At 51.9% G+C, this 23,980-nt stretch overlaps 11 protein-coding genes and 2 non-coding genes across 13 annotated transcripts; 6 read left to right on the forward strand and 7 right to left on the reverse strand.

The window, feature by feature from the left end:
• Positions 1 to 717: 717 nt before the first annotated feature.
• ATEG_09494 (WSC domain-containing protein) lies at positions 718 to 1,312 on the forward strand (the record flags this gene model as incomplete). The annotated part of the gene is made up of 2 exons (XM_001218115.1): positions 718 to 1,003; positions 1,077 to 1,312. 2 exons carry the CDS (start codon positions 718 to 720, stop codon positions 1,310 to 1,312), a joined length of 522 nt encoding a protein of 173 aa, XP_001218116.1.
• A 444-nt stretch (positions 1,313 to 1,756) lies between these two features.
• ATEG_10430 lies at positions 1,757 to 1,843 on the reverse strand. The gene has a single exon. It is a non-coding gene; the product is annotated as a tRNA-Asp (tRNA).
• A 242-nt stretch (positions 1,844 to 2,085) lies between these two features.
• ATEG_09495 (acetamidase/formamidase family protein) lies at positions 2,086 to 3,117 on the reverse strand (the record flags this gene model as incomplete). Its single annotated transcript, XM_001218116.1, has 1 exon — positions 2,086 to 3,117. One exon carries the CDS (start codon positions 3,115 to 3,117, stop codon positions 2,086 to 2,088), a length of 1,032 nt encoding a protein of 343 aa, XP_001218117.1.
• Positions 3,118 to 3,949: 832 nt separating this feature from the next.
• Positions 3,950 to 4,036, reverse strand: ATEG_10429. Its single transcript has one exon. It is a non-coding gene; the product is annotated as a tRNA-Asp (tRNA).
• A 299-nt stretch (positions 4,037 to 4,335) lies between these two features.
• On the forward strand, positions 4,336 to 5,145 carry ATEG_09496 (uncharacterized protein; the record flags this gene model as incomplete). Its single annotated transcript, XM_001218117.1, has 1 exon — positions 4,336 to 5,145. The coding sequence occupies one exon, from the start codon at positions 4,336 to 4,338 to the stop codon at positions 5,143 to 5,145; it is 810 nt and encodes a 269-aa protein (XP_001218118.1).
• Positions 5,146 to 5,655: 510 nt separating this feature from the next.
• Positions 5,656 to 6,127, reverse strand: fkbp3 (peptidylprolyl isomerase family protein FPR2; the record flags this gene model as incomplete). Its single annotated transcript, XM_001218118.1, has 2 exons — positions 5,656 to 5,824; positions 5,889 to 6,127. The coding sequence occupies 2 exons, from the start codon at positions 6,125 to 6,127 to the stop codon at positions 5,656 to 5,658; spliced, it is 408 nt and encodes a 135-aa protein (XP_001218119.1).
• Positions 6,128 to 6,434: 307 nt separating this feature from the next.
• Positions 6,435 to 7,529, reverse strand: zrfB (low-affinity Zn(2+) transporter ZRT2; the record flags this gene model as incomplete). The annotated part of the gene is made up of 1 exon (XM_001218119.1): positions 6,435 to 7,529. The coding sequence occupies one exon, from the start codon at positions 7,527 to 7,529 to the stop codon at positions 6,435 to 6,437; it is 1,095 nt and encodes a 364-aa protein (XP_001218120.1).
• Positions 7,530 to 8,803: 1,274 nt separating this feature from the next.
• Positions 8,804 to 11,361, reverse strand: ATEG_09499 (Zn(II)2Cys6 transcription factor; the record flags this gene model as incomplete). The annotated part of the gene is made up of 7 exons (XM_001218120.1): positions 8,804 to 9,290; positions 9,350 to 9,582; positions 9,635 to 10,054; positions 10,119 to 10,441; positions 10,655 to 10,869; positions 11,037 to 11,140; positions 11,335 to 11,361. 7 exons carry the CDS (start codon positions 11,359 to 11,361, stop codon positions 8,804 to 8,806), a joined length of 1,809 nt encoding a protein of 602 aa, XP_001218121.1.
• A 397-nt stretch (positions 11,362 to 11,758) lies between these two features.
• Positions 11,759 to 13,725, reverse strand: ATEG_09500 (cytochrome P450; the record flags this gene model as incomplete). The annotated part of the gene is made up of 2 exons (XM_001218121.1): positions 11,759 to 11,837; positions 12,041 to 13,725. The coding sequence occupies 2 exons, from the start codon at positions 13,723 to 13,725 to the stop codon at positions 11,759 to 11,761; spliced, it is 1,764 nt and encodes a 587-aa protein (XP_001218122.1).
• A 1,267-nt stretch (positions 13,726 to 14,992) lies between these two features.
• On the forward strand, positions 14,993 to 16,288 carry ATEG_09501 (uncharacterized protein; the record flags this gene model as incomplete). Its single annotated transcript, XM_001218122.1, has 3 exons — positions 14,993 to 15,506; positions 15,559 to 16,127; positions 16,178 to 16,288. 3 exons carry the CDS (start codon positions 14,993 to 14,995, stop codon positions 16,286 to 16,288), a joined length of 1,194 nt encoding a protein of 397 aa, XP_001218123.1.
• A 1,316-nt stretch (positions 16,289 to 17,604) lies between these two features.
• On the forward strand, positions 17,605 to 19,596 carry ATEG_09502 (FAD-dependent oxidoreductase; the record flags this gene model as incomplete). Its single annotated transcript, XM_001218123.1, has 8 exons — positions 17,605 to 17,677; positions 17,731 to 18,146; positions 18,193 to 18,305; positions 18,355 to 18,505; positions 18,574 to 18,911; positions 18,966 to 19,126; positions 19,362 to 19,428; positions 19,530 to 19,596. 8 exons carry the CDS (start codon positions 17,605 to 17,607, stop codon positions 19,594 to 19,596), a joined length of 1,386 nt encoding a protein of 461 aa, XP_001218124.1.
• A 147-nt stretch (positions 19,597 to 19,743) lies between these two features.
• ATEG_09503 (uncharacterized protein) lies at positions 19,744 to 21,842 on the forward strand (the record flags this gene model as incomplete). The annotated part of the gene is made up of 8 exons (XM_001218124.1): positions 19,744 to 19,935; positions 19,996 to 20,034; positions 20,097 to 20,107; positions 20,160 to 20,490; positions 20,570 to 20,861; positions 20,916 to 21,069; positions 21,126 to 21,719; positions 21,773 to 21,842. The coding sequence occupies 8 exons, from the start codon at positions 19,744 to 19,746 to the stop codon at positions 21,840 to 21,842; spliced, it is 1,683 nt and encodes a 560-aa protein (XP_001218125.1).
• A 300-nt stretch (positions 21,843 to 22,142) lies between these two features.
• Positions 22,143 to 22,916, forward strand: ATEG_09504 (uncharacterized protein; the record flags this gene model as incomplete). The annotated part of the gene is made up of 1 exon (XM_001218125.1): positions 22,143 to 22,916. The coding sequence occupies one exon, from the start codon at positions 22,143 to 22,145 to the stop codon at positions 22,914 to 22,916; it is 774 nt and encodes a 257-aa protein (XP_001218126.1).
• Positions 22,917 to 23,980: the final 1,064 nt, after the last annotated feature.

A 23,980-nucleotide genomic window follows, 5' to 3' on the forward strand; every position in this document is an offset into this window, starting at 1 on the left:
GGTCATAATCAACGTGATATCACATCTCTATGTGGGGAGATCAATATGTGGATGGCACATGTAACCACCAAGCAGGACTGTGAGAAGAACATATTCGCCAATAATATTGATCTAGTGCTGCACCTGTGCATGACGCAGAGGATATTGTGCCGTGGCACCTTGAAACAAAGGTAGGGTGTTATTGAAACTGTATACTACATTCCCTGCCTTAGAATCTAACACTCTCTATGCCGCACTACCAAATGCCGGTTTCTCAACCACATGCCCTAGACCCAGAAGACATGGCCATACATCGCACAAGCTGTCAGGAAGGCCGTATCGCTGTATGTAGGACATTGCGATGCAGTCGGCCGCAGGAACATCGGACAGTTACGATCTTGAGCTGATCATCTCTGACCACTAACACTAATCAATGATGACGACAGTCAGACAGCTAAAACCACACATAGATCCAAAATCACCGCATGATGCCTATCCCGGGCCAGAAGACCATCCAACAAAATAAAGCAAAGTCCTAGTCAGGCTGAATCATCATTTTCCTATACTTGCCGGTTTGGGTAAGAATCTGAGACATCTGGGCTTTAGCCCATTAATGAAGCTTTTAGCGTGGAAAGCGGCATCCGGACAGTTGGGGGCCAAAGAATAACCCGAGTCAGCCGGCGTCCCGCCTCAATCCCTGAGTCCAACCCTCCAACAACTGCCTACCTGCACACCAAGATGAAGTCCCAGTTGACAGCACTCCTGTCCCTCGCCCTACCCTTCGCAGCTAACGCATATTCCTATGTCGGCTGCTACAGCGATCCCGGAAGCCTGGATTTCGAGGGCGGCTACACCTTCCAGTCTGACGGATATTGCACCGAGGTGTGCAGCAGACTGGAAAAGCCCGTCATGGCGACGAACGCCGGCACCAAGTGCTTCTGTGGTGACGAGGTGCCTCCGTCAAGCGTGTCGGTGCCGAAATCGAAATGCAATGTTGCATGTGCTGGATTCCCGAATGTAATGTGTAAGTTTTTACATCGCACCTGTTCCTTGCCCGTGTAGAGGTCCAGCTTACTCACATGCTGTTTCAACAACAGGTGGCGGCGACCATGCATGGTCTGTGTATGCGGATGGTCCGCAACAGTCCGCGTCCAACAGCACTTCCACGACCACTACCGGTGCCTCGACTTCCGCGACATCGGGCTCAACTAGCGTGCCCAATACCGAGTCGGCTACTGGTACCTTGAGACCTTCGACCGCGAGTGTGTCTTCGGGCAGTGCTTCTGCCACGACGTCTACCTCCGGTGCCAGTCGGAGATACGGTTTCTTTTAAGTACGTGGGTCGCTCAGTACATCGGCGTTTTTTTAGTCGTATGTACATATGTGACACCGGTGCATCTGTCGGCGAGAGGAGGTGTCTAGACGAGGTCCAGAGTCTTGGGGGTTCTCATACTGCCCCGAAGGGAAGGGTACCCAAAAGCTCTTCTGTTGAGAATGTCCGTAGTTTGAAGACTAGTAGGCCATATATTTTCTGTATCTATGGCAGCTTGGTAGAAGCTCACCGGCAGTAGCTCTTTCTATTTTATCTACTTGGTGGATCTTCCAACGCTGGCATGGGCTTAACACGAGAACAGTGGAATCGGCATCTTGGGCCTGCAAGTAGGACCAACAATATACTACGGACAAAGACCAACGACAAAGAATTTGATTCTTTGGTTTTTTTTTTTTTTTTTCCTTGGTCACATGGAGAGGGAGCAAAAAGATAAAAAAAGAAAATCTCCCCGACTGGGAGTCGAACCCAGGTCTCCCGCGCTTGTTCCTTACGGTGACAAGCGGAAATCATGAACCGTTAGACCATCGAGGATTTGATGTTACCGACGTGCCCTAATTGACATAATGAATAAGATCAGTCTAGTAAGGCTCTCAAGTCATGTTGTCCCATCAAGCGACGATGGAATAAAGATAGGTAGGCGACACATTAACTCATAGCATATCCTAAATTTTGTTGTCTGAGGAAGCGTTTCCCCTGCCATACCCAGTTTGGAAATCCATTCTGCTCATAAACTGCTTGGCCGCGTAAATCCTACAAGCCTCAATATGAACGCATCACTCGAAAATCCCCAATGGAATGGACATCGCAACCACATAATTAGGGACGTTAACCGTCTCCACTATCTGGAGATCCCCCACGACACTAGCCAGCATGTACGCGACACAGCGAGTCAACCCTTTCGCCTCAACCAGCCACTGCACGAGATGTCGGGCAGCCCTCCGTGACGCCTCCATGAGATCCGGAGCAATGCCCATGACGGCATATCGACCGCGATCGGGGATTGAATCTCTGCCGGCGTCTGCAACCGCTGGGGGGATCTCATACTGCGGCGCAGTCACCCACGATCGGCCCTTCAGCACCTCAAACCGCAGCGTCGCCTTCATGGGGGTCTCGATTGCACTGCCGCAGACCTCGCCGTGGCCCTGCGTGGCGTGGCCGTCGCCGCAGCTGAAGAGCGCCCCATCGGTGAGCACGGGCAAATACACGATCGAGCCGACGGTCAAGTCGCAACAGTCGAGGTTGCCCCCCGCATCGGTGGGCGGCACTGTGGACAGTCCATCGTCCGTCGCGGGAGCAACGCCCATACACCCTAGGAACGGCCGCAGCGGGACACGAATGCGACTTTTCTGAACATCGTCGGCATCGCTGTCTGTCACTGTCTCTCCTTGGCCGCCGGTTTTGAAGCATGTGTATCCGCCCGCCTGGTCCAGCTGCCGCCAGATGTGCAGAACGGGCGTCGGAAACTCCTCAGCCAGCAGTCCAAACCCGGGGATGATCGCTGTCCAGCCCCAGTCGGCGATTTGTAGGTCGACCACTTGGACCTTCAGAACGTCACCAGGGTGTGCGTCCTGAACGAAAACGGGGCCAAAGACAGGGTTTGCTAAACTGGTGTCGAAGGTGCGCAGGGCGGTGGCGTCGGAGTCAGGTGTGATTTGGCCGTTGCTGCTGTCAATTGCATCGAAGGTCACAGTCTCGCCGGATGATACGGTCAGCACGGAGGCGTTGTGTTTGGACCATTGTAGGTGACTGTGCTCGCGTCCGATGTGTCCTCCTAACCCCCGGGTCTTGACTGATGCCGAGCCCATGGTGGCTGGTAATGATCAAATATATATTTGGCTTTCCCTCTGAGTAGCAGGGGGCGGCGCGTCGGTCAACTTCCGAGATAAAGGTGAGCTTGTCCTGCGGATGATGCGTGCTTATTCCTGCAGACAGGGTGGCAGGACCCTTAATAAATAAGAGGGACAGAGTAAGGGCACGGGATCAAGGCATTTCCTACAGAGATCCTGTTCCATCCCTCACTGCTGGGAAGATGGACGTGATCTGCCGGAGGTTTGCATGTTTACGGCATATCCATCCGGGTCACAATGGGCAGATGAGCGTTGCAGCCCAAGTAATTGGGGCTGATTTAGGTACCTAGTTAGCTCTAGAAGCAGCGTGTAATGACTCGAGCAGAAATAAACTTCCCAGCCACCAAAGCCTTGAGGACTGTTGCATACAAAGGAACTAACGGTGCCCACAGGTCTGTCGCGATAGTCCCGATTCTCCCTCGTGGGATCGCTCATGTGTCTGTAGAGCTGATGATTGATATGGAGACACAAGAGTGCTGTGGTATGATGGTTTCTGTCCTGTACCTCACGCCGTATCCGTCGGAACACCGAGATACCTGGGGAGATTCAGCTTGTATGATCGCAACGGAGTCGGGTAGAGCCGCCAGCCCATCGAGGAATGCTGTTCAATGTATGGAACCCAAGAGATCGCCGGTCTTTGACAAGCCCGGACATCTCCGTCATGGCCCGTGTGTTCTGCGGGTGATAGATAACTCAGGGCCCACGCTTAAATCCTTTCTTTTCCTCCCCTGCTTTGGTGAGCACATGCAGAGGCCAAAAAAAGATCTCAGTGAAAACTGAAAAACATAATCTCCCCGACTGGGAGTCGAACCCAGGTCTCCCGCGCTTGTTCCTTATGGTGACAAGCGGAAATCATGAACCGTTAGACCATCGAGGATTAGATGCTTCTAGGTTTTCATTTAATGATATATTCCTCAGAAGATAGTATAATACGACGAACAGGGCCCTCAAGATCCCCGAAGTTTTTTTGCTTCACGCTGTCTCGGCGGAATCCCCGATCTTCATAGGTATGCCAGGTATGTGAACTAGCGGTACAACTGTTCGGGATGTGTTCTGTTGTAGGGATCACGGAATAGAAAGAGGAGACAATTGGAAAGAAATAACTTCTGGTAGATGAGTAGGTATGTAGGTGCCTGTATTTCCAGGCAACAGGCATTTCCAGATATGGCAGGCAGCATGGACCACCACGCTAAGCCGGGAAAGGCAAGACTAGAGTTAGGGTTCCTGGCGGTTCCCGACCATCCCGTGACCTGGCAACTCATTATCTGCTTCCTCCTTGTTATCATCCCCCTTCTCAACCACACGGCGCAGACGATGGGCTGGGTCGGAGCCGCCACGCTGATCGCGACCGCCTGCTATCTACTCTATCGTCACCCTCCTTCCACATGGACCTCGGACCCCATTCCTCCATCAGCGCCGGTGGAACCGTCCTCTGAGCCGCCACGCTCGACCGCGACCAAAGATGCGACATCCAACACCATTAGAAGCGCTTCGAATGCGCCAGACAATGAGGGCGACATTCAAGACTCCCAATCCACACCCAAAGCATCGGCATCGAATGCGCCTGCGCTGGAAGTCCCGACCCTGAACCTGGGGAACGAGAGCAATGCCGAGTCATCCTCCAACGCATCCATTCCCATTCCTGCGAGTCCCTCCGCAACCAACGGTGTCGAGAATACCCCTCCAAATATCCTTATGCCGCCACCACCACCGCCATCGCAACCTTCCAGCGGAAGTAGTTCGTCGCTGATGCCTCCTCCGCCGCCGCCTCGCCTCCGTCCGACTCCGCAACAACAGGCCCCCTCTCTCCTCGCACCGCCCAGAGCCTACCCTCCTCGCCCGAAACCCCCCACGGGCAATGCGGCGCTCCGCCCGCCACCGTCCGCAGCGGCGAACGCGCGCGCGCGCCCCAGCACCGGTCTCGCGCCGCCCGCGACACCCTCAGTCAAGCCGGCAAACAACACGTCGAAGCGGGGCGGTGCTTGAACCGGGCTTCTCACCGTTGGACTGGGCGGCGCTGACGGCGAACCCGAAGCACAACCTGCGCGGCGCGAACGTGCCACCGCACCCCATCCGCGTGACGCCGTCAATGCTGAAGGCGCAAAACGGCCGCAAGGGCACCGACGCCTGGACCTCGTACCAAGGCAAGGTGTACAACATCACGCCATATCTACCATTCCATCCTGGTGGGAAGGGCGAGCTTCTCCGCGGTGCGGGCAAGGACTCCGGCCAGCTGTTCTTCGAGATACATCCGTGGGTTAACTGGGATGCCATTCTGGGGGAGTGTCTGGTGGGGATCTTGGTGTCGGAGAATGAGCCGGAGAATGCGCTGGATGCGATGGATTGATTGATCTTTCGGTTTTCAAGTCGAGTCCGCGAACGCTGGGCCCCGATTCCTTGTAATATAGTAGAGGCAGATACCCATATGTACATCCATAGACCTTCGTAAGATATTCATATTCCTCCAACACCCCCCTACACCACAACATCCACCGCTCAAAGCTCATCCTTTGGCACCCCCTCAATCTCCACCAACTCCGTCTCAAACACCAGCGTCGCACCGCCAGGAATGGGTCCGATTCCACGCTCCCCGTACCCGTACTCAGGCGGGATCGTCAGCGTGCGCTTCTCGCCCACACACATGTCCAGGAGGCCCTGGTCCCATCTGTCCCTTGTCAGCATTTGTCTCTCTATCCTGGACGCCCACGCAGGGACCGGGATAGTCTCACCCCTTGATCACGCGTCCCCCGCCGAGCGGAAACCGCAGCGGCGTGCCGCGGTTGTAGCTCGAGTCGAACTCGGAGCCGTCGGCCGCCAGTGTGCCCCGGTAGTGCATGTGCACGGTGTCGCCCTTGACGGTCTTGCGCTGGCAGTCGACTTGGTGGGTGGTTTCGATGCCGAGGTCGGCGGCGTGGGTGAGGGTGGCGAGGGCCAGGGTGACCAGGGAGGAAAGGATGGAGAGACGCATTGTGGTTGTTGGTTTTGGGTTGTTATTTGATTGAATTGAATTGAAATGGGTAGGTTGTTGTAAGGAGGGAAGTGTTGTGTTGGTGGAGATGGGTGTGGGAGGTCAGAGGTGAAACGTGGTTGGATTGGGCGGAGACTAACTAGGGGGTATCTCCACTTGGGGATGTTATATACGGAGGAGGTTAGGTAGGGCCAAGAGCACGGGCATTGTGGACAAATTAGTAGATTGTTATTTTTGTGAACTGATTCAGTGACTCGATCTATGTACTAGCATTACATTGTCATTAAATCATACAATAAAAGCCCAATTACGCCCATTTTCCGAGTAGCGCCATCAACAATGCACCCAAACACAAAAGACCAAACGCAGCCAGCACGGTCGAGATCGGCGCCTTGCGCATCGACGTGCTGAACATAAACTCATGGGCCATCAGCTCCACCAGCGCCGTGTAGATGAGAATGCCCGCCGAGATCGAGTCGAACACGCCGTTGACGATGAGCGTCGTGTACCCCTCTGGGGGGTACGAGTTGCGCACTCCGAGCCCAATGGCGATCGCGATCGGGGTGGACAGCCCGTACGCGATGCCCAGGAAGTACGGGGTCAATCGCTTGGACCGTGGCCATGGGATGGCGGCCAGACGGGAGCCCAGACCCAGACCCTCGAAGGTCTGGTGGAAGACGAGCACGATGTACAGCGTGACAAATTCCTCACCGGAGACCGCCAGGGTCAGACCGATGAAGACGGAATGGAAGATGATGCCAAATTCGAGGATGAAGATCGACGTCAGCTGCGCCATGTACTCCTCCAGCGCGGAGTTCTTTCTCGCCATCTCGGGGTCTTGGTGCTCGCGCGAATGACCCAGATGGTCCTCGCCAGGGATGTGGCTCTGGGGCTGGGTCTGAGAGGCGTCAATTTCGGGGTGCTTGTCGAGGTGGCCCACGCCGTTGTGGTCGTGGGTCGCGTCCGAGGCCGAATCGTCTCCGTGGTCGTGGCCGTGGTGGCCCTGACCGAAGCGTGCGTAGCGCATGACCATCAGCTCGACGAAGAAGAGCACAACCACGGTCATCAGGATGATGCCCTCGACCCAGGAGTACTCGGTGATGGGACCCGTGAGACACTCATTGGTCAGAGCCTCCTCTGCCGGGGCTAGAAGATGAATGAACGCCGTGGCAATGATGACACCGGAGCCAAAGTATTTGGCAATGAAGAACGCCCATCCTGGTACGCGGGACTTCTGGAAGCGGCTGGCTAGCACGGGGAAGATGGCACCGAACATGGAGCCGACCATGATCACGAAGATGGAGGAAATCCGCAGACCCATTCGTCCGTCATACTCGTTGCCGGTGTCACAGACTGGGGTCGACTCCCCCTCGCGAGCGACGAGGGAACGAAGGAGTTGCATGACGCTTGTCTTGTTGGGTTGGTTGGTTATGCAGTCTGCAGGTGCCCGAGACACTTCACAATGCTGGGCCTGATCGGATCGCACAGACCAAGTGCCGATCGGGAATCAAGACCTGTCCAATGACGTGCAAGGGATAGTAAGGGATGGTGACAGGGGCGACGGGAGCCCGCGACGATCGATCAAACACGTGGAGTGTGGAATGCGAGAAAGAGCTTGACTGCAAGAATCCGAAGTCTCGGTCTGTTCTTGGAGGTCTTGGGATTTCTTGTCCCACGATGCTCTAACTTATATAGCCAGTCGTGTCGTACAGGTAGCCCATTTAGAGCGTGTCGGTGGCCTGTCCTCAAGGTACCTGCCCTCCACTTGGTCCTGTCGGCTACGCCGCCAAGTAAGACCGCGACAGGGATTTCTGGGGACCTTGGGAGTGGTGGGACGACGCAGGATGTCTATCTCTATCTCGCTTGGTTGGGACGGATCTGGACGAGGTATGTAGGAGAGTCGAGGGAAAGGAAACCGGTAATGTCAAGGGCTTTTTGACTTTTCGCAGGGAGTTCCAGGCGGACGAGACGAAATGAGGAGGACTGAAGAGAGAAGGAGGGGGAGATGGTGACGAAGAGGTGAGGGAGCCATGATGGGCAGAAATCCCACTCCCCCTCCAAGCGTGGTGGTTTTTTGGGGACCTTGGGAGAATGATTTCGTCGATGGGGACCCTGGGGACGCGCTTAGCTAATGTCCTATTTCGGCCATTTCCAGCGATTCTGATTGGTCGCCCGCCGAACTATGGGGCGGATGTGACTTCCGCCTCATCAGCCCTGAATCTCTAACACAGCACTCTCACGTCTGCTTTCTCTCACATGGAGATGCATTATTACTCAATTCAGTGCTATAGTTAGCCTGCTTGGGCTTTTTACTCCTTCTAGAACTTTCCGACGGACAGGCCATCATGGCAATTCTACCCCCAGAAACTATGCGAGGACCGTGTTGGACCAACGTAGCGTTGCATAGCGTACTCGATGTAACACAACACCATCGAGTCTACGGTGGTGACACATTCCGCCATGTCTGTTCGAGTCCAGATCCACACATCTAAGCTATTCTTTTGTCCAGTGCTTGGCTCAGCCATAGACCCATACATCAAAGCTAATCCACAACTACTCCGTAAAAAAGACTTCTCCGTTGGTCTGGAAATAAAATCTCGGCGGCCCCTGCCCTCACCAAGTGGAGTGCCGAAGGCGCACGCAGCTAATAGCTAACTAGCGTGGATATAAGCCCTCTCAATGGCCATTTAACGGAGAATAATCCACGTCAAACCAGCCTAGCGAAAATTGGCTATTAAAAAGCTGCCATATGAGCCCGTCAGTGGACGTGGACGATTCCGGATACATCTCCGGTGGAAGGATGCCGGTGCTTGATGGTTCAATAACAGGCTCTGTACTCGGAGGACCTGGATGGCTGCAATCTAGCGAGGTATGATTTGTTGTGTCGGGGGCCACCGCCTGGTACACCGGGCCATCCATCGTGCCATATGTCTCGGAGACTTGAGAACCTTGCTGGATGTCCATGGTCGTCTGGAACAATGGCTCGCACAAATTCTGTAGTGCGGTCAGGAGATCCAACATTTTCGAGACATATGAATTGCCGGTGATCCGCGATAAGCCCTGGGTAACCTCTTTCAGTAAGGTGTAGTCCTCAAAATCAGACTCCCGGACGACGTTGCAAAATAGGACAAAGAATGGACTGAGCGGGTACAGCAAGACCGTCCTTGGAAAACCATCAGCTGACTTCTACGTGGAAATGGAAGACCAGATCTGGCCACTGACCATGTCAAGAAATATGGACATGGGTCTTCAAGACCCAACTCATATGCGAGATCCTTCTCAAGCGACTGAAATGCTCGTAGCGATGCTCGGGCCGATAATAAACACTCCTTGTACGTTTCGGCATCGGGGTGATGTTTTAACCGCGCCCGATACACATCGACTAAAATCGCGTGGTAACAAAAGTCGGCCGAAAGGTATTCGTTGGTGACAGTGGGAGGAAGAGAGCTACGTCTCTAGAGTCCGATGTGTGAGATGCAATACACCAAGAACGAATGGAATGCTCACCGAGTGAAGGTCGGAGTATATTTTGCTCATGCGTGCTTGGATATTTTCGTATTTGGCAGAAACCTCCGCAGCAAACTTGCGCTGTCCGTTGAGCAAAAGATCAAGAAGCTCGCCCTGGACTTGGGCTAAATCCAGAATGATCCCTATCAAAGGACCATACAGCAATGTAGTGTCAGCGTGGACTAGCTGGCTAGGAGGGACCCGGAGCTCCGGCAACGATGGAGGCCGAACAAAGAGATAACTCAACGTTCTATCCAAATAATAACAGCCCCATAGTGAACTATGTATTTCCTCATTCATGCCAGAGTCCGGCGTAAAACCGTCAACTTCATGATAGTTTAGCGAGACGATCAGCCGTGCCGCGTATGAATTGAGTACCCATGACTGATTCATCTTTCCAAGTTTCTGCATTAACAAGGCCTGGATGTAATTCGTTACTTTGTCAGTTTCTCACTAAAGGAAGATAGTACGCATCCATACTTACGCCAGATATCAGCGATTGGATCAAAAGAAGACTCGGCGTGCTGCAGACGTCGATCCGCTGAAGCGCGTAAAGGCCAGCCGTCTCGTACTCTCTTTTAGATCTCAAATATTGTCTCTTAAGTGTCGGATTTCGGGACAGCTTGAACAGTCGATACAGATGGGATACTGCCTTGGTATAGATACACACGCTAAGCTGATGGTGTGACTGCTCATCAGTCTCATCCTGTAGAAGACGAGTGACCATCGTCTCCAGCGTCTTTCCGGAGATATGATCGGGCCAGTGGATGTTGGTCTCATTGGATCCTTCAATGACAACCGAGTATTCTGCGGTGGTCAGAAGGCACCAAAAGGAGTGAGGTCATACGATACCTCGAAGTAGCATATACATCAACTCTGTTGGTGGTCCATCAGGGACGACAATTTGGCCTTGAGTATAGCTTCCCGGAGATCGCGAAGATCCACCAGGACCGAGATTTTTCCTGCTGGCGATCCTGTCCACTAAAGCCAAGGCAGACCTGAGTATAGTATGCCTCTCACTATCAAGAAAGCCATCGAAATTGAGTTCGTTCTGTAGAATGACCTTGGCTTGCTTTGCGCGATGAGTGGAGTCTTCTGAAGGCGAAGCCCATTCGGCGGTCTCATTGGGAGCGCTCCTCGACCGAGCAAAGCCATCGTCAATTTTTCTCTTCTTGGAAGGAGCTTCTCCCTGAGACTCGTACAATTCGTTCCCGGCATTTGGACTGAGACTGTTTCTATAAAACAGTCAGTCTGGCTTTAGCCTAATTCGCAGATCACCGAGCGTACCCTCTTGATAAAGCCGTTAACCTTTCCAGATTCAAGAGCCGTTCCTCGAGAGACGATACCCTAGGATCAGTAATCAGAATGTGGCAACAGAAACACGTTCAATTGGCTTCCGTACCCTGAATGTGCCTTTTGCCTTGATCGCGGTTTTGGCCGGTTCCTTCGGCACTCGACACCAGCGTCGACGCAATTTGCACACACCTCTTGTCTATCACATTTCACCTTTTGAGGCGTTGGTTAGCGGTTCATGCAGATTGCAAGATCAACAGACCTTTCTCGAGTAGCACAAATCACACTACGATAGACAAGTTAGCCTTGAAAGAAATTTTTGGGAGATCATGTAGAGAGTTGACGATCCACTGATCCTCCCGATCATCGTTCTCAAAGAAATTAAGAACAGAGACTGAACTACTCACAGCTGAAAGTATCCCATGCGAAGCCATAGACAGCCGTATTAGATAACGCCATGCGCCTTTGTCTGTGGCTGTAACGCAAGAAAATTTGACCATGGGACATCATGATGTCAAGGCCATCACGTGCTGCGCAGTCTGACTGTGACTCAGACAACCTACTTTAAGCACATTGATAGCAACCACGTGGATTGTGATTTTAAGCTTATTCTCTCGCATGTTGTGGGATTGATATTCCCCAGCTCAGGTCTGTATCTGGCCATTCCATCTAGGGGATACTGCATCTTATTTAAACCTGCTAAGTTACCAGGTTCGGCATGCCGAACCCCTTGCTTTCATTACACTTGGATCTATATTCCAACGCCCCTTTTTTTGGGGATATGGGAGTGTATTTTGGACATGAGTGACCCTTTTGATTTGATACTTTGATCTACATGGGCAGTTGGGATCCCGCTAGACCTCTTTCGTTCGGGTTTTCGGCCTTCGGGTTGCCGAAAGTGCCGAAGTATCTGAGGGAACTTTTCAAGAAGCTGTATTTTCTATTTCTTTAGTCGGACAAATATGCAATGACGAAAGATGTATTAGTATGCAGAATATATAGCTCATTCAACGTCGCAATAAGGAATTGTACGGCAGGGTTATTCCTGACCTTTGCGAGAAGCCGCTCGTAAGTGATATCAATCTTGATATTCGGGGTGTAGGCTATTTTCACATTTTGATAGGGGAATGCTCTGGTAGACTGTCTTCGAAGGGGGGCAGCGTCTCTAAAAACTCCGATGCATCTCCGTACTCCCTTTCGACTACTCCCCCATGGTGATCTGACCGGACTTTGATCTTCACATGCAAGTTCCGGGGCCTGATGTTGAAGCCACTAGAGTAGTCCAAGGTATCATAGGTTCTTCCAGGGACGGGCCGAATATCAAAGCACCACAATAGCCGGCTCAATGTTATCAGCAAAGTATTGGTCGCCAGATCTGCCCCTGGACAGATGCGCCGGCCCCAGCCAAATGAGCTGTGGCCTAGTTTGCTCGGGTGCGACGTGCCCTTTTCTTGCTTGGTCGATGACAAGTATTGCTCTGAAAGATAGGACAAAGAATGGGGTTCCACGTCGAGAAACCGGAGAGGGTTAAAGTGATCGGGATTGGGGTAGTATTCTGGGTTCAGATTGATGGCCCAAGAATTCCCCAAGATAACCGTCCCTTTAGGAATATAGTAGCCATTGTAGAAATCATCTTCGGAACAAGCGTGTGGTGTTCCGCCGAGTACAGCCACTGGGCGCCAACGCAGGACTTCCTTGCAAAAGGCCCGTAGATACGGGAGATTGCGCATATCCTCAAACGTCGGCAATCGGTCATATCCTACCACGGAGTCTAGTTCCGCCTGTGCCATCTCCAAGACCATCGGTGTGGTCACAATAGCGAGCATCGCCGAGCACAAGGTTGAGGCTGTGGTATCGGAGCCAGCGCCAAACAGAGATGCTGGTATGTAGCTGAAGTCCCTGTCAGTTAGCGGAAACGATGCAGGATCTTGACCTCTAATCTCGAGAAGCTGCTTGGTCAAACTATTGAAGATATGTGCCGTTCCTGGAGCCTCATTCGCGGACTCTATATCCCGTTGGACCACGCGAACGAGGTTCATGTTCGCCTCCGCTTCGATACGTCCACGGCGTTTGATCTCGGCTTTCCATGGTGCCATCCAGTCCGGCAGATCTTTCAAGATAGGGAAGGACTCCACGAGATACGCCCCTGGGACATTCAAACTGGAGGAATACTGCATGAACTCCAGTCGCTGGCGAACCACAGGGGATCGAAAGTCGTCGACGCGGTGTCCGTAGGCGATTGCAAAGACGATGGAAGCAGTAAGACGATCGAATAATGCCTCCCATCTGTCAGCGTGTTGGAGAAGCTGGTAGCACAGCCGAGCTGATTCTGCTTGCTGCAGCGGTTTGTAATTGTCCAAAGCCCGCGGCGTCAGGGCAGAATGTAACAGCTTGCGTCGGACCAGCCACTCTTTGCCATACGGCTGGACAAGAATACTAGCCATATCCCAGTATATCTCCCCCATTGTGACGAACCGCGGGCGCGTGCTATACTTTGTAGATCGCTTTTCCAGTAATTCGGCAGCGACTGTTGGGTCGGATATGACCACAGTAGGTCGCCGACCGAACCATATGGTGTAGATTGGGCCGTATATCTTGGACCAGTCTCGAAACCTGATCCAGGGATGCTTGGACGGGACATGGAGCTTGTTGCCTATTAGAGGAAATGGAGGAGGCCCAGGAGGTAGGCGTTTCCACAAAATCACATCGTGAACGAGTATTCCGAGAACTATGAGAAGTATACCGCAACCCGCTCCCCAGACTAGGGTGGACGACAGGAGGGTTCGTAAGTGTTCCATGGAGAAGTTCAGTGCCCAAAGGATGGTATCTGAAAATATCGCTCTTATGGACTACGCGCACGTAAACAGCGGGCTCGGAATTTTAGCAAAAATAAAGCTCGACCAGGTCATATAGCCGAGCCCTGCGGGGAACCCTGCTAAAGGGATTATGGCAAACCAACTGCCGTAAACAGTGAGTGGTATACAACACTCCCCACATATGTGGCGGCATCCCCCACAAGACCATACAGCCTGGCTACAATGCAGGGAAAAGTTACCCGATAATCAAAATGGATTGATCAGCACCAATGCATTTTGAGAGGACCCGGACAGATGTTTGTCACCTGTAGAGCAAGACAACCTCATCCAGCTGACGTTCAAAGCGACTTGCATACCGGCAGTCAAATGTGTCGATCACTATGGGCAAGCGGGGTTATGAGGGATCAACGGTACATAACAACAGACTTTCGAAAGCTCAATCGCCCCTGGATAAGCTTGCGTGAAGAGTTCATAACAGTACATTGGAGCATGGATTTCATATTCCAGCGTCATCAATGACTTAGGGTTGTGTGACCATATCATTATACAGTTCATCCTGAGTCGGGCGACAAGATCTATGCGAGTGCCTCGTTGGCTCCTGATACTGTCCAGCTCGCCACTTGCCCGCTCAACAACACCACAAATATGGGGCCCGCCTGGGGCATGAGCTAAAATGACTAGGGCTGAATCGAAAGGCAAATCAAGACTTCGATGATCTGCCCTTCCTGCGGGGCTCCCCCGCATCTGGGGTAATGTTCTCCGTCGACGGTCATGTGCAGCGGACTACTCTTCCCAGAGTTCCATCCAGCTTGGATTACTTCGCTGGTTCCAAATGCAAACAAGCAGAGGGCACATCTAGAAACATGAAGCCAATACGTCGAGTTAAGCCGCGCAAAGTCCTATGCCCCTTTTGCTCCAAGTCCTTCACACGGACCGAACACCTCCAACGGCACCTTGGCTCTCGTACGTAGACATTGGCTACAGTAAAAATCAACCTACTAACATAACACAAAGATGGCGTAGGAAAAGCAGTGACATGTCCCCAGTGCGGGAAGGACTTCATGCGCAAGTGAGTAATTGATACCATGTTAAGAACAGCGTCTTGGATGTTTGACCCCATTGACTCGATTACCTCTGATGCAGAGATGTGATGAAACGGCACCTCGATAAATGTCGAATGAAAGCCAGGCAACAAACAGGTGGACACATAAGCCATACCGCGGTAGTCACAACCCAAGATCAACAAAGCATGGCGAATATGCCCGCACAGCAACAGCATGACCTTAATGAGATCTTGCATTCAACAGGGCCTTACAATCAGATTGCCGACAGTGGCCAACCACAGCTTACAGAAGACACACACAGCCGGTCCGGACCTACGGAGCCTAACGCAGGAGAAACAGATGGGCTGTGTCTATTACCCGAGACACCATCTAGCGAAACCCGCTGGAGCGATATGAGATTGGACGATATCCAATTGCTGCTTGATCCTGTCTTCTTGGATCGGGATGAAGACAGTCATTTGCAGCATGTCCCAGCAAACGCTGTCGGGGTGCCGTGTATTGACATTGACCCGGCCGACACGTTTAATTTCCTGGCCCGAATTGCGAACAAGGAAACCGCTCCACTTGAGACTCGATATGACTGCGGATCGCTGTACGAAAGGCAATGGGCAGGGCGAGAGGTTATGAATGATGCTAGCTCGAGACAACACGTAGACCAGCGGACAGATTCGATCGCCTCTCTAGATCAGCAAAATGTTGGTGAGTTGCAATGATTCCTAGTTCAATTCATATGGACCTAATGAGTCTACAGGTACTGCAAAGGAGTCTTCGTCATACCCACTGGACGTCTCTCCGGACGACCTTTTCCCTCCACAGAAATCAACTTCACTAGTTAGACCAGCATCCGAGATCGTACAGCAAATACGAGATCTTTCTCAACGCTCGACAATCATGCATACATGGACCCCGCAGCTAGAGAAGGACTGCGTCCGTTTCTTCAGTCCTAAAAACCTTGAAAAGTTCATTCGGATTTACTGGACGTCCTGGCATCCACATTATCCCGTCATTCACAAGCCAACGTTCTCCATAGTTCATGCTCCGCCACATCTTACAGCGGCCATGGCGACGATAGGAGCTTGTTTCTCGCCCAACCCCAATGACAGACACAGTGTCAAGCTCTGGCTAAATAGTGTGGAGGAGATGGTTTTCCTAAACAAGTATTTTGGCGACATCATGCTGCATGACCCTGCCACCGTCAACGTGAGGGATATTGTCCAGCTTCTTCAAGCTGCACACTGTGTATGCACGTACCAGATCAGTGAAGGAAGCCAAGTTAGCCGGAGAAGGATGCGGCGTCAGCGGTTCAGCATGCTTGTTTCGGTAAGTTGTTGCGTCTTGTGGTCTCTTGTGGATACTGATTTCTATGTTAGCTGGCCAGAGATTTGAATCTATTCAATGTGGCACATAGTAGTCTCGACTCATTCCATGGAAATGACTTTTGCTGGGATAGCTTTATTGCCACAGAAGAATGTATCCGGTAGGCAGCCAGCAGTAAATAAGTGAAGCTTTTGACTTACTTCAGATCAGGACCATGTTGTTTGTATACACACTTGATACTGCATTTACGATTTTCAGCAACTATCCTCCACGTACAAGGATCCAGGAAATGTCATTAGAGATGGCATGTCCAGAGGCTTGTTTCCAAGCACAATCCGCGTCAGACTGCTTAGCTGCGATTCGAACGTGGACATCTCATCCAGGGTGGAAATGCAAAATGAAGCTACGGGACATAGTCCAGGCTATAATCTGCACAGACATTAGTTTGGATGTGCGAGCCTACTTATCTCACCTGGGAATACTGAACCTGTGGATTGTGTGCTCCGGTAAGAACCATCAGAATAGCTCTTTTAGTTCATCGATTGGGTGTATCCTGACTGAGTGAGGGGATACTAACTGTCCGTGATACCCAGCACTCTGCTCCGAAGCCCTCCAAATCAACTCTCTAATCGGCATTGATACACAGCTTCAACCGATGCGGAGAGCTATCCACAACTGGAAGCTAGCGTGGAACCAACGATATGTCTTACAGGATAATTTTGGCTTGCCCAAGGAAGAGGACAGGTTCCTCGTGCGACCTGAGGACTCTTGGCGACGGGTGGGATTCTTTCAGAATGCTTCTGAATACTGGCTGCTGCTGAATATACTTGTTCGACGAATCGAAGAAGAGCAGCGAGACCGGCATGATCAGTCTGAACGCCCTGATATAGTGCCTGTCAGACCGTATATGCCTTCTCGGTGTGACTCGCCTCCGATGGCGGACTTGAAGCATCTTATATTGGAGCATCATCGTCAGTTTAGGCCTTATGCTTGACCTGGCTGGTATTTTGGGGGAGGGGGAGTCGTTGCAGTCCGTGAAATTATGGCCTTGTCACAATTTGCCGACTTCTGAATGTGATATTCAAGAATGCACAAACGAATGAATGACCACCTGCAGTGATTGTGCTAGTAAGATTGTCATATTCCACAATGACATCCCTGGGCCGGAGTGCGAAGAGGTATATAATTCTAGCCCGAGAGGACAGACCCATGTTCAGCTCGGTTATACTAGGCACTTCCCCCATCCCCATCCGCCACATCTTGATACCCCACACAGTATGGAGTGTAGACGCCGTGAAAGTCCCACCCAAGACAGCCTCGGTAGGTGTGAGAGTTGGAGAAATCAATCGACCCTATAATCGACAGTCCTTCCTCAAAGCTTTTTAAATGTCTTTGAATCAGCAGGTCCAGTCAGAGTCGCTTCCAGACAACGCTAGCCATCCTACCCTGTCAGTCTCGAGAGCCCCTAATACGATACAAGATGAGTGCAAATGCCGCACAATCTCGTTTGACCTCTGTTGAGAGCGACATTCGTGTCATAGTCGTTGGAGCAGGTAAGCATCTAATAAGTGTGACTCTTCCGATATTGCTGATTAAAAGCGAATAGGGTTTGCAGGGCTGGGAACAGCAATTGAATGCCATCGCCAGGGATTTTCGGTCGCCATATATGAGCGCTTCCCAGAATTGAAGCCTCTAGGCGATATAATCTCATTTGGACGTAACGGGGGCCGCATCTTTGCGCGCTGGGGATCGGTAGTCGATCGCATGTTGCCGGTCAGTATCAACCTCGAGCACCATGGATTCCGCATTCACAAATACACGGGGGAGCATGTCCACACACAGGCTTCTTTGCCTTTTGATAGGCAAGCGCCTACGATCAATGGACACCGAGGGGAACTTCATGAGATCTTGTTCAACTATGCCCGGGATGACCTTAAAATTCCAATCCATCTGGGTTGCGAGGTAACAGGGTACTTCGAGAGTTCTTCCGGGGCAGGGATCCAGCTGGAAACAGGAGAAAAGGTGTGTAGTTACGACGAGTGTATCTTCCGCTGCTGACAGAGCTTAGGTCTACGGAGATGTTGTGATCGGCTCCGACGGCCTTCACTCCAAAGCGCGACGCTTGGTTCTAGGTAGTGAGACAAAGCTTCAATCTAGTGGCTACGCTGTTTATCGTGCTTGGTATGTCACCCCAGGCCTATTGTACACCCAAGTTCTGAATGTTCTCGAGGTTCTCGAACAAGGATATCCTTGCCGATCCCTTTACTAGGCATTTGTCCGAGCATGGAGACACGTTCAATGGCTGGATAGGCCCGGACGTACATTTCTTAGTTTCCACCCTGAAGGGGGGCAGAGATGTTTGTTGGGTACTAACGCATAAGGTAAGCTCCTATCAAGCATGTGATATGATCCACGACCACTATTCGTGCTAACAACTTGTCTCCGATAGGATACATCCAAACCCGATGGTCGCTGGTCCTTGCCTGGAAAGCTTACGGACGTCTACGAAATATTCAAAGGCTGGGATCCGCTTTGCACTCGCATAGTATCAAAAACACCAGAGTCGTCCCTGATCGATTGGAAATTAATGTGGCAGGACCCTCTGCCGACTTGGATCAGCACAGAAGGACGCATTGCTCTTGCGGGAGATTCTGCCCATGCATTCCTCCCGACCTCCGCTCAGGGGGCGACACAGGCGCTGGAGGACGGTGTGACCATTGCCGTTTGTTTGAAGCGAGCTGGCAAGGATAGGATTCCCGATGCCCTGCAGGCATTTGAAAAGATTCGGTGAGCGGTCTTTCCCACGTTGTCGCTGACGAGACTGCTGATTGGGCATTGCAGATACGACCGCGTGCGAAAGGTACAGGAGACAGGCAAAAGCACTCGGGACAAATGGCATACGGCCAATTGGGATGATGTCAAGCGTGACCCGAAGACTATCGAGTTGCCGAGGGAGGATTGGATATTGAACCATGACGCTGAGGACCATGCTAATACAATGTGTGAGCAATTATTCGGGGACACAAGGGGTGAGAGCAAGATATAAGATGTTGTCCGAGAAACCAGTAGCACTGTTAGATATCAAAGTCAATGAGTTTTCCGAACTATATCATTAACTATAGATATTGATCCAATAATTCTGACCGAGGCCTGGTTGCCTTGGCTCCCTTAGACTGTAACTCCACTCGAAATCTATCTATATAGCGTTCAAATAGCACCACTACAGATGGAATACAGATGAACGCAGCCAAGCTCACAGAATATCGCCGACTTTACGGAATAATGTGATCGGTATCCTCCCTGGGTAAGAAGCTGACCGACATTTTGTGGGGGATCGAACAAAGTATCCCCACCAACCCTTCATATCCCAGCATGTGGGGAGCACACGAGACTAAATACTGGTAGGAGCGGAGTAAATCAGTCATTTGGGCATTTTATCAAATGGGATAAGACCTCGCGAAGCTCTGGATAATGTCGATTAAATGCATAAGAGCCCGAGCATCCAGTCCAAAGGCTGAACGCTGCATCACCGCATGGCTTTGTTTCCACCTTATCTATATAGTTCGATACCTCTCTCTCGAAACGCTTTGTTACAATTATTTTGAGCCAGGATATTATCATGGCGTTTGGGATTTTGGAATGCAAGGACGGCGAGTCAGCCCCAGGAACAGGTGGGGACCCTTTCTTCCGACTGCTACGCATATTGCTGACGACAGTAGTGATATTGAGTTATCAGGATTCCAATGAGGACCACGATGAGGAGACCTCTGAGTCCGCGAAAGGCCAGCATCAGCGTCGCGGCATTGTATTGGTATAGCTCCGATGCTTCACTTCCTATATATGATTGGGCCCAATGGCTTATATGAGAAAGGTTCCGCAACCATCTGACTCTCCGGATGATCCTTTAAATGTAAGTAAGCTTGAAGTTGCGATCCCTGGTTTATACGGACTCACTAACTGGATTGACCGTAGTTGCCGCAATGGTAATCCAGTTCCTCTTCTCGCCCGAACCAACAGCTAATGCACAATACGCAGGAGAAAAGATTTCATTCTGCTTATTGTCAGCCTCCTCTCCTCGGTTGTGGGTGCATACGGCCCTATGCTAGGTCCTGGATTTGTCGATATAGCTGAGGAGCTAGGGGTCAGCGTCAATGAAATCTCACAAGCCACCTCATATCTGGTACTGGCAATCGGGCTTGGTCTCCTCGTTAGCAACCCCCTCGCGAAATGCTACGGGAAACGGCCAGTTTATCTGATTGCCGGTCTGATCCTCTTTGCTTCTAGCATCTGGGGTGCCCTAACCCATAACTACAAGTCGTTTCTTGCTTGTCGACTAGTGGGGGGTTTGGGTATGGGACCATTTGAGGTTAGTCATGCTTCTTTACGAGACATTGCCTACGAATCTGTCCTCAATCGATTGACGTTTACGTTTCCTATGTATATAGGTCCTCGTGCAATGTACCATAGGAGACCTCTACTTCGTCCATGAACGCGCTACTCGAATTGCTTTCTGGAATCTGTTCCTAGGGACCGGGATCGCAGCAGGGCCCATTGTCAGCGCTTATATCATTCAATACTCCGGGTACCGCTGGACCTTTGGTACATGCGCCTTTTTCTACGGAGTCTTGACTGTGGCCCTCTTCTTCTTTGCCCCTGAAACGGCATATGTCAGAGAAGCCAGCTCATCCGGGCCCTCAACCGATCAGTTGCCTAGAGTGGAGCACCCTGAGGTAAAGGGTGCGTCAGTTGAGGACTCCCCACGACAGGGCTCTGAGACTATACAAGATATAGAAAGGGAGCCTCAGCAGCAAACCTTGGGACAGCAACCAAGCGGCCAGCCACTGGTCGCACAAAGGAAGGGCTCCTATTGGAGATCTCTCAGAGTATACACTGGGATATACTCTAATGCTTCGTTTCTCAAAGTCATGAGCCGCCCGTTTATCCTGTGCGTGGCACTACGAAATCCTTAGTCCGCTGGCAACACACGCTGACTGAACCTAGCTTTCTCTACCCGGGGATCTTGTGGGCATTTCTAATCTGGGGCACGACGATAACATTCACCATTGTGTTCAGTTACGTCAACGGAGTGATTTTCACTGAGCCCCCTTACAATTTCAGCGTCTCCCAAGTTGGACTAATCAATATATCACCCTTGGTGCTCAGCATTATTGCTGAGGTCATTTCTGGTCCTCTCTGCGACATGATCTGTATCTATCTGACCAAGAAGAATAACGGCTTCTATGAGCCCGAGTTCCGATTAGTCCTGGTATCACTGGGGTTCATCCTGGGTGTTGCCGGGTTCTATGGCTTTGGTGCCACGATCCATTATCAGACTCACTGGACTGGACCGGTCCTCACGTATGGGCTGGTTAACGCGTCGCTGGCCGTCTGCTCAACCTGTGTCTTCGGATACATTATTGATGCGTACAACGCGCTCGGTGAAGAGGCTTTTGTGGCTGTTAATGCGAGGAACTTCCTCAGCTTCGGGGTCCTGTACTTCATTAATGAGTGGCTCGCCAAAGATGGAGTCCTGGAGGTTTTTATAGTCCTGGGAAGCCTTTTTGTCTTCACCAGTCTTCTCACGATTCCCCTATGGTAAGTTTATCGGCTGTAATATGTTTTCTGGCTGGCTAACGACATTGACATAGGATATTCGGGAAGAGGTTTCGGGCTAAGACCGACAGGATTGTTTGGCTGAAGAATTACATGAAAGATTGATTCTTTTCTGCACATGAGCATGTCTATACTGGTTCCAACCCAACCTTGACATAGGACAACACAAACCATATCATCCGTCCCGTTCGCAATATTCCCGTAGGATAGGAATGATTTTCTAGAAATTCTAGTATGGACATATACCCTTCAAGCAGACATGCAAGCACTCGCAAAAAAGCGACGATTGTTGTTGTTTAGGACCAGTCCAGTCAGCGGATCAAAGCTTGGCACAACTGGCTGAGCTCCTACGTAATCGTCGGAGCTATCTTCCACTCCTCCACCTCAGCTTCACCACCCCCCAACATGGCCCCAATTCGGCGCTATCTCCGGATCAGCAAGTACACCGTCCTTGAATGTCGCATCTATCTGGATAACCCGTCCGACTCGCGCTGGCTCCTGGATGGCCGTGATCCTGTTCTCCGACGCATCTTTGCCGCCATCCGGCCCCTAGTCCCGGCCAAGCTGCGCGAGGAAAACGAACGACTCTTCTCCCGGAAGAAAGGGAAGCCTGTCAAAGATGTCATTGCCGAAGGTAGGCTGCGCTTGCGCTGGACTTGGTTTGAACGGTGGAAGAAACGGACGTGGCTGACGCGCGACTTGGCAGAGGATTTCGAAGTCTCGCTCTTCCTTCGCGAATCGCGCACCCGTCATTCGCTTCTGACCCGGTACAAGGAGTTTGGAGATGAACCAGGTCAACAGGCGACCTCCGCTACTGCCGGGACGGCTGCGACCGGAATTGTGATCGATAGCGACGACGAGGACGTGGGCCTACATGACATCCCGCAGGCCAGCGCCGAGGACGACGATACACACTGCAAGCGGGGACCAGAAGCAGACGAAGAGGACGAGCCTGCGTCGAAGCGGCAGAGAAATGAGTCGCCCGCCACCGAGGACAAGAAGCTGCGTTTCAGGACCAACTACGAGGGGTTCAATATCTTTGGCTGGGTGCTCTGCTTGCTTGTCACGCGCAAAGGGGGCAGACCCGGAGCAAGGATGGCATCTTCGGAGCCCGGACACCAACCTCTGCTGGAGGAGTGGATTTCCTCCCAGGCTCCGGGCGACCTGGATGAAGAATGATTTGAGGCGGTTGGTTTGGTCTGTTTCACTCCGAGGAGTCCCGCGACCAGGGTCAATCCGAAATGTACACTGGTGCTACGCTACGTGGACCAGGCACTTGAGAAGTGCCAGGGATGTCCGATCATCCCGGGCCGATATATAGGCGTGTCACAGGACGGTTCGCCGTTATGACCTTGTGCAGCCCACATATACGTCCACGGTCGGACGGCTTCGTATAGAGGGCTTCATCTACAATACGATGGTCACGCGGTAGGTGCAGTCTTCCGAAACAGGCCATCTGGTGAGACCAATGCCGACGGGTGGTGAGCGACATCATGAGACTTCATGAAACACAAGACCTCGAGTCGTTAACTGGACACCGCCGGTGTAACATGAGAGGTTATTGAAACTGCTCGCCAGCTAGCACCAGCTGCTAGTGGTCTAAAGCGGACAATGCAGGCTGTCATTATTACAGCCATCCGTCATCTGATGTACGCCTGGACACCGTGACACTCGCATCGACCTGCAAGAAAAACGAAATCAGCCACGTCGCCGGATCACACCATGCACAGGAATTACCCGCTCGCATGTTTGAGAATCCTTGTCTTTCGGCACCCTGCAGGATGCACATCATACTAGCTGGGATGACACCGTTTACCAGCTCGTTCGACCGGGATACCTGTCGCATGATTGGGCCATCGTGTTGAATGGGGCTTGGCCTCTGCTGTCAGACATCTGCGGCTGAAGATTTCTTATCAGCCTCTTCCATCGGTTACAGTGCATGGAACGGCCAATCTCCGTGACCAGTTCGGAACGGGTAGGCGATAATGCAAACGTCGATGTCGCGAGTTAGAATGCGCTGTCTCAGATCCCTCGGACAGCCTACGTCCTAGCAAATGCAGAGAAGATTTGCCACCAGGTACTAGCCAACACCGATATAACTCCGTACATGTGTCCTTTCCAGCGTTGTCCCACGGGTCAACCAAGTTCTCTGAACGCGACCTGTTCGAACTAAGCCCCCAGCCGTGGAGAAACCTCGGCACGAGGGTCAAGCTAGCATATGTGCGAGCAGAACCGCTCCAAGC

The sequence above is a fragment of the Aspergillus terreus genome, genomic scaffold (genome assembly GCF_000149615.1).
Source record: "Aspergillus terreus NIH2624 scaffold_15 genomic scaffold, whole genome shotgun sequence".
In the NCBI taxonomy this organism is placed as follows: domain Eukaryota; kingdom Fungi; phylum Ascomycota; class Eurotiomycetes; order Eurotiales; family Aspergillaceae; genus Aspergillus; species Aspergillus terreus.